Below are 18,533 nucleotides of genomic sequence, written 5' to 3' on the forward strand. Positions count from 1 at the left end.
TCCTCATTGAGATGAAATTCAGAAACTCGCTTCGGAAGAAAAGAAGGATTAGGTCGCAAGACCACCTTATCCAAGTGAATAACCAGATACGGAGACTTGCAGGACAAAGCCGCCAGCTCCGACACTCTGCGAGCCGAAGTGATCGCAACCAAAAAGGCGACCTTCTTGGACAACATGGACAACGAGATCTCCCTGATCTGTTCAAAAGGAGCACGTTGTAACACAGATAGAACGAGATTCAAGTCCCAAGGGGGCAGAGGATCCCTCCTAGGAGGTACCAGATGCCGCACTCCCTGAACAAAAGTGCCAACCAAAGAGTTGGAAGCCACGGGACGTTGAAAAAGAACGGCCAGCGCAGACACCTGACCCTTGATCGTAGCCAGCGCCAAACGCTGATCGACACCTGCCTGAAGGAAGGACAACACTCGAGAAACCGAGTACGTGCGGGGTGAAAACCCCCTGGACTCACACCAGGCAAAATAGGCCTTCCAGGTTCGGTAGTAAACCTTCCCCGAGGAAGACTTCCTCGCGTTGACCAATGTATGAATGACCTCAGGGGAGAGACCCCTCTCCTTCAGGACCTCGGTCTCAACAGCCAGGCCGTCAAAGCCAGCGACTGTAAAGCAGGATGGTATATCGGCCCCTGAGACAGGAGATCGTCTCGAAGAGGTAGACGCCGTCTACCGCCAGATTCACGAGGTCTGCGTACCAGGACCGGCGAGGCCAGTCCGGTGCCACAAGAATCACTGTGCTGCGTTCCGAGTGCAACCTGCGAAGGAACCTGGATAGCAACTGAATCGGTGGAAACGCATACATCAGCTTGTACTGATGCCACGGGACCACTAACGCGTCCGACGCGTCTGCCCGAGGGTCGCGCGTCCTTGCCACGAACCTTCTCACCTTGTTGTTGAGACGAGACGCGAACAGGTCCATATCTGGAAGACCCCACTTCGCACACAACATCTGGAAGACAGCCGGGTGGAGAGACCATTCCCCCTGATCCAGGGTCTGGCGACTCAGATAGTCCGCCTGCCAGTTCTCCACCCCCGGAATGTGAACTGCCGTTATCGCCGGGACATGAGTCTCGGCCCAAGACAGAATGTCGGCCACTTCCCAAGCCGCTCGGGCACCCCTGGTGCCCCCTTGGTGGTTGATGTAGGCCACCGCCGTGGCATTGTCCGTCTGCACCCGAACCGGACAGCCCTGCAGCCGGTCCGTCCAACGACGAAGGCAGAGATTTATTGCACGTAACTCCAAAATGTTGATCGGAAGGGAGGACTCCCCCTCCGACCAAGTTCCCTGGGCGGACAGAACGCCCAGAACACCACCCCAGCCCGACAGGCTGGCATCCGTGGTGATCACCGTTCACGAGACAGGACGAAAGGACTTGCCCCCCGATACCATCGGGGACTGGAGCCACCACAGAAGATCCCTTCTGGTGCGATGGCTCAACGAGATCTGAAGATCCAGAGAGTGAGGTCGCCCGTCCCACCTGGACAGGATCTCCGCCTGGAGACCCCGCGTGTGAAACTGGGCGAAGGGAATCGCTTCGAAGGCCGAGACCATCAATCCCAGACATCTCATGCACGCCCGCAGAGACGAGTGTGGAACGTCCCTGAGGGACCTGACTTCCTCCTGAAGAGTCCTGAGTTTGTCTTCCGGCAGGAAGACCTTCGCCTAGACCGAGTCCAGGATCATTCCCAGGTAGGGAAGACGAACCGACGGACTCAGCGTCGGCTTTGGAAAATTTATCGTCCACCAAACTACTGTAGAGTTTGCATCGTGACAGACAGGTCCTTTTCCAGACCCTGGCTGGACGCAGACCGAACCAGAATGTCGTCCAGATACCCCAGGACAGAGATGCCCTGGGCTCTCAACAAGGCCAGAACCGGTGCAAGCACCTTGGTGAAAACCCGTGGAGCCGAGGCGAGACCAAAAGGTAACGCCACGAACTGGTAGTGATCCTCCGCAACGGCGAATCGAAGGTACCTCTGGTGACCCTCGAAGATCGGGATGTGAAGGTACGCATCCTTCAAATCGATGGAGGCCATGAATTCCCCCGGAACCAGGGCAGCCACCACCGACCGCAGGGATTCCATGCGGAACTTGCGAACCCGCACAAAGCGGTTCAGAGCCTTTAAGTCCAGAATTGGACGAACCTTGCCCTCCTTCCTGGGCACGGTGAACAGATTGGAATAAAACCCCCGAAATCTGTCCCGATAAGGCACCGGAACCACCACTCCCTGAGCCCTCAGGTCCTGCACCGCCAGGTGCAGATCCCGTAAACGCTCCGGAGACAGTTGAAGATTTGAGGGAAAGAATCTGCTCTCCGGCCGAGAGAGAAACTCGATCTTGTAACCAGATCGAACGATTTCCTGAACCCACCGGTCCCGCACGCGGACCAACCAGGGTTGAAGAAAACTGAGCAAGCGTCCCCCCACCCCAGAACTGGGTGAGGGCGCCCCTTCAGACCGCACTGTTATGGGCAGCGGGTCCGGACTGACCGGACTTCTGTTTCCCAGACCAGGGCTTCTTTTGAGAGCCTTGACCCTTGAACGGCTTGCCCTTGTAGTGCGACCGAAAGGCACGAAAGGACCCCTGAGAAGGCCGAAAATTAGCATGCTTCTTCCCAGGAGCCCCCTTAGCCTTGGGGAAATGGGGCAAGAGAGTGCTCTTACCTCCGGTGATCCCCTTTATCAAAGCATCCAAGGACTCCCCAAAAAGGCGAGACCCATCATAAGGCAGATTGGCTAAGGTTTTACGCGAAGACTGGTCCACCGACCAACACTTCAACCAAACCAGGCGGCGAGACAACACCGCCACACTGTGTACACGTGCAGCCAACGGGACTAAGTCCAAGTCCGCATCACACAGATACATGACACCCTGATGGATTTGATCCACCATAGCCAGTGTCGTCGGCGAGGCCGAATCAGCCACTAGGACGCGCCTAAGCATCTGCGTCCAACTTGCGACAGCCTGGGCTGCCACAAGACAGGCAAACAGAGCTTTTAGCATCGAACCTGCAACAGAATAAGTATGACGGGCAAGAGACTCCATTCTCCTATCCGTGGCATCACGGAACACCGGGGAATCCTCTGCAGGAATCGCAGTGGATTTGTTTAAAACCGCAATCGCGTGATCCACCGGGGGTGGCACACACCACTGTTCATCAGTGGAAGGCGAAAAAGGATAACGCAGCTTGAACCTACTAGGTACAGCAAAAGGTTTGCGTAAGTGGCGCCATTGTTCCTTAACAGCGCGCTGAAAATCATCAGTGCAGGGAAAAACCTGCGGTGTCCTGCGTTTTCTCTGCGTCCAATAAGCCGCCAAGGCAGCAGGAGGACACGGTTCATCCTGCAAACACAGCGTTTGTTTTATGGAAGCAATCAGTTCATCCATGATTGCAAGCTCTTCAGGCGAGCCAGGGGGAGAATTATCAACCCCTTCAACTTCAGCCTCCACCTCGGATCCCACGAGATCCAGGGAGGAACGGGACCCTGACAAGGAGACCCCGCCATAACAGCCCCATCACCTTCACCCTCAGAATCAGAGGAAATAGAAACTCTGGGTCTTTTAGTAGATTGAGCAGCCACCAGCATCTGCACCTGAGCAGCAAGTCCAGCCACTATAGCGGCCAAATCCCCCCCTGGGGGGGAAACAGAAGACCCCTGGCTTTCCACCAAGGTGGCAGGAAATTTGCCCTCCTGAGAATCCATTGCCCCAATATGCCGGAGAATAAAGGGTTAACTGCCCCTTTAACAAGCGCGGCGAGCGCAGCCCACCGCACCTCACACAAGCACAATGAGACCCCCACAGGGACAATAAACTGAACACAGGCAATGGATATAGGAAGAACAGAAGGATAAAACCTGAGGAGATCCCTGCCGCTGCTGCTGCCTCGATCGGTGCACCCAGGAGAAGAGGAAGTGATGAAACCAGGGCGCTCTATTAAAGCCTATGGAAGGCTACAAGAAAATGGCCGCCTACATGTAGAACATGCGGCCGGAGCGAGCGCAGGCAAAATGGCGCCGTTTGGCGCCGAAACCGCCGCTCCTACAATACAGTTATGCAGATAACACTATCCATGCAAAAAAACATGGCAGATCGCCGCAGCGATCGCTGTATCGTGCCCCAACATGACAGAAGACATGCCCCACAGCACACAGCCCTGCACACTGAACACAGGCTGACACAGACAGTGTCACACAGCTCCCCCCCCCCTTGCAGCCCACAGAATGCAGCAGAGTGATAGGGAGACAAAACAGTGTGAACAGGAGCAGGTTACACAGTCCCAGACTGACACCCCCCCCCCCGATATACAGGTCCCCACATAGATACACTTACCTCTCAATGGCGTGGGGAACCCGCACAGGTGAACAAGCCGCTGCACATGAGGCAGGGAGAGTCGCATTCAGGACGCACAAAACGGGGGTTAAGAAACCGCACAGCGTCCAGTGAGGTAGCCACCTCACCGATCATCCCTGAACCGAACAGGGATGGGTCGTTCACTGCGCCAGTAGCGTTACCTGGCTGAACGCTCGATGGCAGGCTGGGAAGCCACTGACCCACGACCTGCGACCAGGGGGATCAGCCCGAGACCCAGCCCGCATAATCCTCTTCATCAGAAGACTAACCAATGCTGACAAAAAGAACAGCTAAGTAAAGAGAGAGAGAAAAAACTCAAACAAAAATCCAAAAAGAAGAACAGAGGCTGGGGCAAAAAGCCCCAGCACAGAGAGAACCAGCTACTCCTGACAAGCTAGACATTGAAACTGAGATATGGTTGCAGGAAGTAGGAGGGTATTGACTGAGAGGACCACCCCTTGAGGGTGGGATATGTTAAAAGCTTTAATGTTAACATATTCTGTTGCCTAGCTACTCCTTCGGAGCAAAGTCTAATACCCCATTGTGACGAATATGAAGAGGCGGCGACTGTCGGAGGACGTAAGAGAAAAAAAGTTTTCATTTTTTTCCCACATTTTCCAAAAACCTGTGGAAAAAAATGATATGTTCAAACGACCCATAATGCCTCATAGAATATACGTTGGAGTGTTTGCTTTCCAAAATGGGGTCATTTTGTGGACTTTTCCATTGTATTGGTGCTCTAGGGCCTTGAAAAGTGTGATAGGTAGTAAGAAAGTTTTATGTGTATTTATGCTCCTAGAATGCCTGAAGGTGGACGTGGAGTATCTTTTTGTGGCCAGGCTGTGTAAAAGTCTCACACATGTGGTATCGCCATACTCGGAAGGAGTAGCAGAATGTATTTTTGGGTGTAATTTTTGCTGTGTACATGCTATGTGTTAGAAATAGCTTATAAATTGACAACTTTGTGGGGAAAAAAAAAGAAAAAAAAATTTTTTTTCTTCATTTTCCCAATTGTGGGAAAAAATTACAACTTCAAAAAACCCACCATGCCTCTTACTAAATACCTTGGACTGTCTACTTTACAAAAAGGGGTCATTTGGGCGGTATTTGTACTGTCCTGACATTTCAGGGCCTCAAGAAAGGAGATAGGCAGTCAGTACATCTGGTGTGATCAATTTTCAGTAATTGGTACCATAGCTTCTAGACTCAATAACTTTCACACAGACTAAATAATATACACTAATTTGGGTTAATTTTACCAGAGACATGTAGCAGTATACATTTTGGCCCAAATGTATGAAGAAAAAATAATTTTTTGCAAAATTTTATAATTGAAACTAAAAAAAAGTGTTTTTTTTCAAAATTTTTGCTCTTTTTTTGCATATATCACGAAAAAAAAATCCCAGTTGTGATCAAATACCACCAAAAGAAAGCTCTATTTGTGTGAAAAAAATGATAAAAATTTTGTTTGGTTACAGTGTAGCATGACTGAGCAATTGTCATTCAAAGTGTGAGAGTGCTGAAAGCTGAAATTGGTCTGGGCAGGAAGGGTGTCTAACTGCTCTGTATGGAAGTGGTTAAAAAAAAAAAAAAAAACTAAAAAAAAAGAATGAGAATTTTGAAAAAAAATGTCAGTTTCGGTCAGTAAGTTTTGTAAATAAGTAATTTTTTTTCTCCTTCTGCTCTAATGGGCACTGATATGGTGGCAAAGATGAGGAGGCACTGATATACTGCACTGATAAGCGGCACTGTTGCGGCTGCACTGATAAGGGCACTGATGATCAGTGCTCCGATTATCTGTACAGGTCTTCCCTGTGAGGATATGTCGTTAATCGGATCTCCTCACCTCACACTGTCAGTGTGAGGCAAGCAGAGCCGATAAATGGCACTTCCTAGTTTACATGTGATCAGCTGTGATTGGATACAGCTGATAACATGGGTAAAGAGCCGCATCATCAGATCTTTACTGAGATCTGGATCGTGCCGTGTTCCAGGGACACAGCGTGCGCTCAATCAACCTGAAACTGGGCGGCATCATATGATGTCGTCCCAGAACCTACAAGGTGTGCTATACCCCCCAATATTTTTCTGTTAACATTTTCCATACTATGGAAGAAGTATGGTACTTTGGAATTACATTTTTAACAGCATGATATAAACAAGGCAAATTTTACAAAATTCTTGCTTAATACTTAATAAAAATAAAAGCTTAACCTGTATTAAGGGTAATAAATAACAAATATTTGTAATTTTTAAATTATGCCGTTTTGAAAAATGGTGAAAATGTAAAGGTATGCAAAAATGTAAATAACCACATTTCTCTAGGTTTTCATTGTTCCCTAAAAGCTTTCAGAGTTTGTTAAAGACCCCCCCCCCTCCCCCCCAACCATATATTTTCTGAAAGCATGAAGGTGATACTGATTTTTAAGGCCCCGTGATATTTGCGCTAATGTCTACCAAAACAATATTTTCGCTAGAAATGCTCTAAAATCATTATTAGCAGAGACAAACAGAGCAAAATTTACAAAATTCCTGCTAAATATAAAAGCTAAACCTGTATTGAGTTAATAAAAAATATTTGTAAATTTTTAATAGCGCCTTTTTGAGAAATAGTAAAAAAAAAAATAGTAAAAATGGGAGGTACCAAAAATTTCTCTAAAAATCTGGAGGTTTTCCTTTTTCACTTAGCTTTCAGTTTGTAAAAGACCCCCCACAGCATATATTTTCTGAAAGCACATGGCCAGTAGAACAAAAAGGTGCTACTGATTTTCAAGGCATCACGATATTTGCACTAAATTCATTAATTGGATGGATTAATACATGGCAAAATGTACAAAATTCCTGCTAAATTCCTACCTAATATACAAGTTAAACCTACCTTGAGTAAATAAATATCAAATATTTGTACATTTTAAATTGCACCTTTTTGTGAAATGGTGAAAACTGAAGTTATGCAAAACTGTAAATAAAAACAATTTACTCCAGATTTTACCATTTTTCACTTACAGCTTTCAGAATTTGAAAAGACCCCTCAAACTATACATTTTCTGAAAGCACATGAACTGTAGAATAAAAAAAAAGCTACTGATTTTTGGGCCCCACAATAATTGCGCAAATGTTCATCTTATTGCAATTTTCACTAAAAAATACACTTAAATCATTATTAGTGCACATAAACACAATATAAATTACAAAAATTCCAGCTAAATTACTACTAAAGCATCATATACTAAAAAGTATGCCCATGAAGGGCCATGCTTACCCGCACAGGTGTTCCGTGCATCCCTGTACAGACAGTCCCATTTATTTTAATTGTGATGCAATGACTGCATAGGCATAGCTGCTGTTCCCAATCTGACATCCTTGTGGGTGCACGACACCGAACGCAGACAGTGTGAGTTCAGGGATATGCACGCGGACCTACATAGATTTCAAATTGGGAGCAACGGCTCTGTTCGTGCAGTTGCTAAATCCCAAATTACATCAATAGGACTGCCTGCACAGAGATGCAAGGAACACCTGTAAAGGTTAGCTGTGTATGCCCTGTGTGAACAAGGCCTTCGGCCCCCTTTCACACAAGCAGACAATTAGGGTCTGCCTGTCTATTTTTCAGGTGGGCCAATCAGACCCACCCATGGTTTTCTAAGGAAAGGCTGATGTAAACAGACAGATGGGGGATCCCATTCCCCATCCATCTAGCAGATCGGATCAGATGGCATCGGATGAAAATGGACAGGCAGTCCATTTCCATCCTACTGCTCCATAGAGAACAGCGGGCTGTGTCCGCACTGCATCAGCAGACAGAACGTTGCTGAGCAGGCAGATCTGCTTTACAGAGTCTGCTCCATGTGTTTTTTTTTAGTTTTTTTTTATATTTATTTTACAATTATATTTTTTTTATATAATTTTTTTTTTTTGTGAGATAGAGGTCTAAACAGACCCCCATATCTTTTTTTTTGAGACAGAGAAAGGGACTTAATAAAGTTCCTATCTCTACAGCACTTTACATGAATGAATGAGTTTGTATAGAGACTACTTATCCATTCAAACTGTCAGGCTGACAGCTCGCCGGAGCTCAGTGCCGGTCAGCAGCTGCAGGCAACGGGAGGAGAAGGAGGGATGCCGCCGAAACGGGGATGGATCGGGGGGGCTGGGGCCGGTAATGGGGTGATCGGACAGGCGGGGGGGGGGGGGGGGGGTGACATCTCTGGATCTCCTAAGCCCCTGCAGCATCTGAAGCCGGCGGGAGCAGCAGAGGAGGGATGCCGGCTTCTAAAGGTAGCTGCAGGAATCGGGTTTGCTGTGGGGGAGGAATCAGTGCTGGGGGGCTGGAAGGGGGGGGGGAGGGGAGTAGTTTTAGGTGACCGGGAGGAAAGTGAAGAGGCTAGGGACAGGGAAGTGGCAGCATAGGGGGGCCAGTCACATTTAATAACTCTGGTCAGCGGAATGTAGTCTGCTGAACAATTCTGTTATAAGTTTATGGTCATTGAACTGACCTTACAGGAGGAGGAGAAATGAGGTTCGTACAGCGTATGGACCTGGCCAGTTGCAAGCAGTGCTGTAGGTCCGTATGCTGTACGGGCCTGGCTGTGAGAACGTTAAAGTGGATAATGCCTGAAGGTACTCCTTGCATGTTAAGCTTCTCTGTGGCCAGGCTGTGAAAAAGTCTCACACATGTGGTATCGCCATACTCAGGAAAAGTAGCAGAATGTGTTTTGGGGTGTAGTTGTAAGCATGCCTATGCCGTGTGTGAGAAAACTTAATATGACATCTTTGTGAGAAAAAAAAAAAAATTCCTTAAATGTCTTCAGTTTCCAAAGGATTTTGGGATAAAATTAAACTTGAAAGAAAAAAAAAAAAAAAACTCGCCATGCCTCTTACTAAATACCTTTGACGGTCTACTTTCCAAATAGGGGTTGTTTGGGGGATCGTTGTACTTTCTTGGCAAGAAATTAGATAGGCCTTTGGTACATCAGATATGATCAATTTTTCAATGATTTGCACCGTAGCTTGTAGACTAATTTTTACACACACCAAATATTAAACACGAATTTGGGTTATTTTTTACCAAAGAAATGTAGTATACATTTCAGTCAAAATTTATGAATAAAATGCAACTATTTTTTTTTCTTTTCGTTTATAGTACAAAGTATAGAAAACTCCTTGGTAATTAAATACCATCAAAAGAAAACTATTTGTGTAAAAAAAATAATCTCATATGGGTATAATGTTGCATGACTGAGCAATTACTTCAAGTGCGACAGCACTAAAAGCTGAAAATTGGCCTGGGCAGGAAGGGGGTGAAATTGCCCAGCATTGAAGTGGTTAAACTGACAGCAGGTGCCACAATGGTAAAGGAAACCAGTAATGAAAAAAAAAAAAAAAAGTGAACTGTCATTATGGACCTTATTCTGAAAATGCTAGCTGCCTGCCTGTCTAGAAATTCAATATTCTGAGTTACTGGTCCAAAACAAGCATGCAAGTGATGCCAAAGCAACTGATTTGCATACGGATGATGTATCAGTGACTTAGAAAAGGCTGAAATCAGTGGATCAGCATGGAGGCTAGCCAACTAGCTTTTTTTTTTTTTTTTTTAAAAGGCAGGCTCCATATATTTCTCCCAGTAGAAATTCCCTTTAAGTTCACCTATTGGGAAAAATAAATATATGCACAAATTTTCGCAGATCACCGATGCAATGTCAGGCTCCTATAGACTCCTAATATAGCCGTCTGCCCGTACCTCCCGTACAGGCAGACAGCCACGGAAGAGCAGGAAAATCAATGAACTAGAGCCCTCACCAGCACCCTCAAAGTTGAGTGAGAACTACAGCCATCTCCTGTGGCTGAAGACAGTACTTGCAGTCTGTTCTGCAACAGATTGCTGTTAATGAATCATGGGGCTGTGTGGGCAGAGCCATGCACAGCTGCGCCATTTTTAAATTGTGTCAGCGCATGTAGGGAGAAGATCCCCTGCTCACTATCATGGGAGGGGGGGGGGGGGGATTGAGGGAACTGCTGGAGCATGTTACACCCTAAATATGGGTGTAGCTTGTAACATGCTCCCAAAGGTGAACTTATCCCTTAACGTTATCAATCAGCATACCTTTTCTAAAACATTATATGACCAAAATTGTATGCAACTGCCTAATTTAAAAAAACAAATTTAATGTGCTCTTTGTAGAAACAAAGTCATGAACCACGCAACAGGATCGCTAAAGAGACTATACTGCCTCTTGTGACCTTTACTGGCCTAAATGCTACAGAAATCCAGCAATGGAGCGATACCTCACTGACCTGACCAGCAAGATAGGGACACCATAGAAGAAAGTGATTATGCTGGCTGCTCTCTTACCAATCCAGTTGCTGGCTAGTTGCCTCCAGCTACATAATTGCTAGTGTAACATGGGCCTAAGAGAAGACGATAAACTAGACTGTATCCTGATTAGAAGCCTGCAGGGAATGCAGATAGCATGAGGAATCTAAAGGCCCGTACACACTTGGTGAAAATCGGACGAAATATCCTCCGATTTTTCTCTTTCATGCTCAGCGTTCATAACCGTTTTTAGTTGACAGTGCATAATGTTCACGAAATTTCTCATCTGATTTTTTTTTTGGGACATTTGTTCCTAGACTTCCGGGTCGTCAGCAACTTCAGATCATGCGTGGTCTTTCGTATCCGATTTTTTGCGGACGTACTGCATACACATTAAACGAAAATTGGTCGTCTGGGGACGGATGATAAAAATTTTGGTGTTTGTCCCTCCGTTTTTTTTCGTTGAAAATGTTGGCATCAGCTGCTGAAAGTTGTGTACACACTAGCCGACAATCGTACGATTTTACCTCGGATGGGAATTTTTGGCAGCTTTTCGACTAGTGTGTACCCCACTTAAAGCAGGCAATTCTGTGACTGAACGAAAAAAAAAATTCTTACAACAGAATCCACCGCTGTCAGAATTCAGTGATCAGCTGCTGCAACTGTTGATTGAGAAAAGTTTTCCACCCTGACCCTTCGATAGAATTTGATCAAAACGACTGACTTCTGTTGAGCAAGGATGATCCCATACTGATCAAAGTTTGGCCAGTCCCTGCTGAAGCAGACACATTTTAATCAGTGTATGAACAGACTATTAGTGGGATGGATCATGAGGGAAGGGATCAGGATTTCCAGTCATTCAGCTTTCAATGCGGTTATCTACCATTACTAGTCCAGAGTACTGAAACGAGGAACAACAATAATAAACCGAAAAAAACCACACATACTTTTCCTGAGGGAAATGGGACTGCCACTGCCAATCCCCTTTCTGAAGGTGTTAGTTTTCTGCCAAGTACACTAATAGAGTTTGAATCATAGACCTGGAATTAGTATACATGTCTGTAAAGTCAGACAGACATTCTTTTTTGCATTCTTAGTCCAGGTAAGGGACACAAAGTATTAAAGCAAGAGGGTAAACATGACAGCCAGGAAACTACCATTTGCGAAATGGAAAGTAGCAAGGACAGCCTTCATGTCTTTCTCTTGAAAGAGGGTATCCTGTTCTAGAATAAAAAATACATTAAAAAAATAAAATAAAACATTCATATAAAAACATTCCAAATGTAATTCTACCAACCAGATATTTTAACCTCTACCACCAAGGCTTCTTTGCTAGCATGGAAACTGATTGCACAAAGAAGGCTCTCCCCCCCCAATTCCCCTACACTTCAACTCTGGAAATCTTATGTTAATTCCATATTACCCAGGGAAAAAATAACCTTTCAAGAAAGCAAGGTGGAAGTGGAAATCCTCCCCCTCTGTGCTTATATTAACCAAGAGAGGTCAAGCATTAGACTGACTCAAATGAGAACCACCATAAATGGACTGAAATTTAGCTGGTCCCTGCTGAATTGGCCAAATTTCAATCCATCTATGGTCAGCTTAAGTATTAAATATTTCAATGGAAGTTGTCTACTGCTTTTGATGGAGAGGGGAGGTAATCTGTTAAGATCTTTTGTTTATCTTCTGATTGCACAGAAATGGAACAAAAAAAAAGAAAAAAAAAAAAAAAAAAACACATGCCTTTAAAACAATTTGTTTTAAAAATTTCATATAAAAAAAAAAAAACAAAAAACAAAAAAAAACCTACAACTGAATCATACATTTTTTTTAATTCTTTTATAATTTGCAGTCTAGTTCTATATTTGGGGTAGAAAAAACCCTTGCCAGATTCTACTTACCTTTTCTACTAGCGGTATTAATTGTTGGTGTTCTGCCAAGGTTTTTAATAACTCCATAATGAATGGTAGATAGTTGTGTTTCCGTCTGATATTTTCAATCTGGTAATAGTAAATTACAAAAAAAAAAAAAAAAAAATTAATTTTAAGATACAACACACAAAAAAAATGATTTTTTTTTTACTCACCATAAAATTCCTTTCTCAGAGAGTTCATTGACGCACACAACTTCTCTCTTCTTTATATTCAAGACTGATAGAAGTTTATAGTGCCAGCTACCAGGAGTAAGACACTAGGCAGAAAAGAACTCAGCATCTCCGGAGGGCAGTCCTTACTGGATAAAATCCCCTCTCTGCATAAGCAAGCCAGTAAGTACTAAAAGTAATATCAGAAGTAAATCTCCAACAGAGGGATGGGTACTGGGTCTGTCAATGAACTCAGAAAAGTGATTTTAGGGCGAGTAGCAAAAAATCCAGTTTTCGCTTTTGTTCCCTGACAGACAACTTCTCTCTTCTTCAAATTCAAGACTGATCGTGACGTCCCAAAGCAGTGCCATGAAGGGTTGACCAACAAAATAAAGAAGCAACTAGGCAAACCCCAGAACTACAACAAAAGTGTGCCCATGGGAACTTTAAACAACAGCGTGCAGAACTTGTGGCCAAAACTAGCATCAGAAGATGCTAACACCCCAACCTTGAAAAATTTAGTAAAGGTGTTCACTGACAACCAGGTCGCCATCATGAAAACCCAAGACAGATGCCTGATGTCGGAATGCCCAGGAGGCACTAATAACCTAGGTGGAATGTGCCATAACACCAAGGAGAGCCCCCCCCCCCCTCTAAGGGCATATGCCTAAACAATTGTCTGCCAAATCCAATGGGAAACAGTGGCAGAGGAGACCTTCCTTGGACTGTCGGTGTGCACAATAGGAGAGTTGGATCTCTGTAAAGAGGCAGCAGCAAATAAATACACATAATGGCCTGGGACACAACCAAGTAGCGCAACACCACTTCCTTAGGATGCAGCAACTCAGGGCACAAGGAGGGAGGGCAATGTCTACACTTAGGTGAAAAGCTGACCACTTCCGGAACTAAGTAAGGGGGCGGACGAAGAACCACCATAATCTTTGTGTAGGATAGGATAAGGAGGCATACAGATCAAGGCCACCAACATTGAAAAACTCGCCACATGGAAGGAATAGTGACCAGGAACGTTGCGTTCCTGGTCACTATTCCTTCCATGTGGCGAGTTTTTCAATGTTGGTGGCCTTGAGATAAAAGCAAGGGAAATATCCTGAATGCTCTCAAAAAGGAGGTTACAGGAGAACTGAATGAACCAAATTAGGTCCCAAAGGTGGCAACCCCTTGTCTCTCAGAACCTGTCTTTCAATAGCTATGGCATCAAAGCCCAAGAGAGTAAAACAGGATGGACTGGAACCTGAGACCGAAGGTCCTCCTGAAGAGGTAGTCACCAGAGAGTCCGCGGCCAGGTGCACCATGTCAGTGTACGAGGGACGATGAGGCCAGTATGGAGCCACAAGGATTACCAAATCCCTTTGGTCCCTGTCCTGTGAAGCAGATGCGGGAGCAGCTTGAAAGGAGGAAAAAAAGCCTTAAGACCTCAGGATCTTACAGTCGACGACTAATGCAAGCAGGCCAATGTCTGGCATTCCCCAGTGTAAGCAGAGCTGCTGGAACATGTCCAGGTGAAGGGACCACTCTCCCTGATCCAGCGTCTGACTGCTGAGATAGTCAGCCTGACAGTTTTCCATGCCAGGAATGTGCACTGTGGAGAGTGCCAAAACAAACCATTCCACCCACCAGAAAATGTGAGATACCTCCAGAGCCACCGCCATGCACTTCTCGTGCCCCTCTTGGTGATAAGACAAAAGCCACTGCGGTGGCATTGTCTGATTGGATCCTGACTGAATGCCCCAGGAGATGAGTCAGCCAGTGCTCCAGGGACAACCTGATGGCTCGTAGGTTCCAGGACATTGTTGGGCAGTCAAGTTTCCTCTTAAGTCCAGCGACCCAATGAGAGCCCAGGATTCCTTTTCCAGCCGAACCCCAGTAGGCACCTGTAGTCAATACTGTCCAACAGAGAAGGAGAAAAAAGACTTCCCATGCCGGTAGAGAGAGACCAGAGCCACCAGGAAGGAGATGCCTTTGTTGACTGGTCGAGACATATCTTGTCCAGGGAAAGAGGTCTGTCCCATTTCGACAGAATTTCCTTCTGCAGAGACCTCATATGAAACTGCGCTTACTGGACTGCCTCAAAGGTGGACACCATCAGACCCAGAGCCTGTATAGAAGATCGCAAGGAGGACCCCTTGAGGAACAAGAGCAAAGTTTGTCTGGTGGGAGAAACACCTTGGCCTGCTCTGAATGGAGAATCAGGTCCAGATACTCCAAGTTCCTGGTTGGGGCCAAGGCAGACTTCTTGAGGATCAAGAGCCACTTAAAAGTCCTGCCAGAAGTGTGTGGAGATCTGGACGCTGTCCATCAAGGCTGAGTGAATCTCTCCTTGCAAGAGCAAATCATCCTGGTACCCCCATTCACAGCAATCCCCTGATGGCTCAGTAAGGTAGGGATCGTGTCCAAAAAGGAAGTACCACAAACGGATAGTACGCATTCCTGATCGCATAGAGCAGAAACACTGATGCCCCTCACTGATGGGAATGAGCAGGAAATACCTGCGCCCAACACACTGTCCGGGGAGGGAAGGGGCCTGTACTTACTGATCCAGTGAAGCGTGCGGGTAAGGCTCCCATTACAAAGCTTTCTTTCCACCAAAGTGGGGGGCTGTCAGCCAGGGTAACAGTTACATGGACTGCCTGGCGCCAGTCATGTATGTCTAAGCAAGACATTAAACTCACTGGTCAACCCAGTCCAGCATGGGGCTTGATGCAGGTGACCTAGTGCTTAGCCAAAGGTCTGTGTGCGCCAGACTGAGGTTACCACTGGATCTAGATCATCTAGCCTGTCACCCATCCCGGCTGCTGATTGAAGATCTCTGCAGGAAAAAAAAAATTGAAGGAAAAGGGAGAAAAAAAAAGCTAGGTGCTTACACCTGAAACACTAGATAGAAATAACTGTCTCGCCTATGGAGAGAGGGTTTTTTTTTCCAGTAAGGACTGCCCATAAGAGTTATGAAGTTCTTTTCTGTCTTTTGTGCTACTCCTGGCAGGTGGCGCTATAAAACCCTATCAGTCATGAATATAAAGATGAGAGAAGCTATGTCCATCGATGAATGAAAGAAAACAGGTGTCTATACTTAAAGCAGAACTAAACCCTCCTATACTTTACAGTCAATGAAGCGGCCATCTTTGCTTCCGTTTTATTTGCGTTTGCCATGGTGCTGCACACGTGATCAGTTAGGACACCAGTCATTTGATGGTTTGACAGTTTCGTTGAGAGAACAAGCAGCTGTGATAGTTCTCATTCCCAGCATGCCTTGAATGTAATGGTTTTGGCAAACTGTTAATTCATTAGGTTTAGTTCCACTTTTGTTTTTTATTGGTTGAGCCAGAGGGACTTGTGCTTTTTTTCAACCTAACTATGTAAAAACTACAGCTTGTCCTTTTCTACACAGGAAAAAAAATATCTGCCTACAAAAAAAGAAATTTTTATGTTAATTGAAAACTGTCATGCACATTAAAATCAGCAGTTTTAACTAGAAAATGACCTAGAACCTTTATTTTATATGTTATATGCTTTCTGAAGCCCTGGAGAATAAACTTTTGACCATTGCAATTTTTTATGCTGCGTAATATTTGTGCAGCCATTTATCAAATGCATATTTTTTAGTATAAAAATGCACCAAAATTGATTTTAGTGCACAGAAACACAATAAAATACCCTATTGTATGGGAAAATAAATATGTGGTTTAAGAAGATGGATACCAAACATATCATGACTTAAAAATGATTCGCTGCATTCTTGGCTACAGTAGCCATGGAATGACCTCTCTGAAACCGGAAGTGGCCAAAACATTGTCACTTCTGAGTTCACTTGTCCGACAGGAGATCAGGGAGCAGATGTACTTTAACCACCTCCCTACCGGCCACTGTATATATACGTCCTGAGTTTAAACCTAAATACCGGTGTTATGGCAGCAGATAGCTGCCATAACCCTGGTATTTTTTTAAACTGCAGGCGATCGGCTTTCCGATAAGGGTGGTCCCAGCGGCGGATTCGCCGCGTGATCACCTTCCGGGATGGCGGAAGAGGTGCCCCCCCTCCCGCCGCTTCCTGGTCCTTTTCCCCGCTTACAGGACCCCCTGGCATCGGGGAAAATGATTGGGTCCCGGATCCTCAGACAGGATGTCGAGTGAGGGCAAGCTTGCCCTCACTCGACTCTATGCTCTTGGAGGACCGGAGCGACGGCAAACGTCGTTGCCTAGAACCGGCTTAAAGGTCCCCTTTTTTTTTGTCATTTTTTTTTTTCTATCTTTATTAGTGTACTTGTGAGATCTGAGGACTTTTTGACCCCAGAAAGCGCCCTGTCCCCGTTAGCTCGCGCGCAGAAGCGAACGCATACGGAAACCCCGCCCACATATGTAAACGGTGTTCAAACCACACATGTGAGGCATCGCCGTGATCGATAGAGCAAGAGCAATAATTTTAGCCCTAGACCTCCTCTGTAACTCTAAGATGGCAACCTGTAGAAATTTTTAAAGTGTCGCCTATGGGGATTTTTAAGTACCAAAGTTTGTCGCCATTCCGTGAGCAATTTTGAAGCATGACATGTTGGGTATCTATTTACTCGGCGTAACATTATCTTTCACATTATGGAAAAAATTGGGCTAACTTTACTGTATTCTTATTTTTTAATTCAAAAAAGTGAATTTTTTCCAAAAAAATTGCGTTAGGAAGACCGCTGCGCAAATACGTGCGATAAAAAATATTGCAATAATCTCCATTTTATTCTCTAGGGTCTCTGCTAAAAAAAAAAAAATATATAATGTTTGGGGGTTCTAAGTAGTTTTCTAGCAAAAACCTGATTTTAGCTTGTAAACACCAAATGTCAAAAATAGGCCTAGTAGGCAAGTGGTTAACCACTTAAGCCCCGGAGGATTTGGCTGCTAAACGACCAGGGGGTATTTTGCGATTCGGCACTGCGTGACTTTAACGGACAATTGCGCGGTCGTGCGATGCTGTACCTAAACGAATTTGGCGTCCTTTTTTCCCCACAAACAGAGCTTTCTTTTGGTGGTATTTGATCACCTGTGCGATTTTTTGATCATGCGCTATAAACAAAAAAAGAGCGTCAATTTTGCAAAAATAGCAATATTTTTCACATTTTTTATATGAAATTCCCCCCAAAAAAAATGTAAAAATCCAAATTTTTTAACATTTTCAGCCAATTTGTTTTATGCTACCTATGTTTGGTAAAAAAAAAAAAAAAAAAAAAAAATCGCAAAAAGCATATTTTGATTGGTTTGCGCAAAAGTTATCGCGTTTACTAACAAAGGTAAAGATTTTTGTCATTTTTGTTGTTTTTTTTAACACGTAATGGCGGCGATCTGCGATTTTTTTTGCGGTACTGCGACATTGCGGCGGACAGATCGGACCCTTGACTGACATTTTTGACACTTTTGGGGTTACCAGTGACATTTCTACAGTAGTCAGTGCTATACATATGCACTGTTACTGTAAAAATACACTGGTAGTGAAGGGGTTAACTTTATTTGGGAGGGAGGGGCTGTGTGTGTCCCTAGGGGCGTGCTTTCTACTGTGATTGGCTGTGGTTTGAGCTGTAAGGACACTAATCAACGGATCTACATAGTAGATCCATTTGATCAGTGTCTTTACACCGAGGAGAATGACAGGCAGCTTGTTTACACAAGCTGCCTGACTTTCTCCCTCTCCCCCGCCGACCGCAGAGTGGCCGGCGGACATCGGGTCCGCCGGTCACACGCGCGGGGGAGGGGGGTCCGTGACCACACGGGAGC

General features: G+C 45.3%; 1 protein-coding gene across 2 annotated transcripts in view; it reads right to left on the reverse strand.

Annotated features, from left to right (window-relative positions):
* Nucleotides 1-18,533, reverse strand: part of UCHL5 (ubiquitin C-terminal hydrolase L5) — a 173,698-nt gene that overhangs the window by 13,001 nt on the left and 142,164 nt on the right. The window contains exons 10-11 of one of the 2 annotated variants that reach the window (XM_082266656.1): nt 12,583-12,681; nt 11,839-11,904 (exon numbers count right to left, since the gene is read on the reverse strand). In XM_082266656.1, the coding sequence (XP_082122782.1) occupies nt 11,872-11,904; nt 12,583-12,681 (132 nt within the window). In that variant the 3' untranslated portion in view covers nt 11,839-11,871. The remainder of the gene's footprint in view (nt 1-11,838; nt 11,905-12,582; nt 12,682-18,533) is intronic. The other variant, XM_082266655.1, reaches the window with a different exon arrangement.

Source organism: Pelophylax lessonae (assembly GCF_965119305.1).
Source record: "Pelophylax lessonae genome assembly, chromosome: 8".
NCBI lineage: Eukaryota > Metazoa > Chordata > Amphibia > Anura > Ranidae > Pelophylax > Pelophylax lessonae.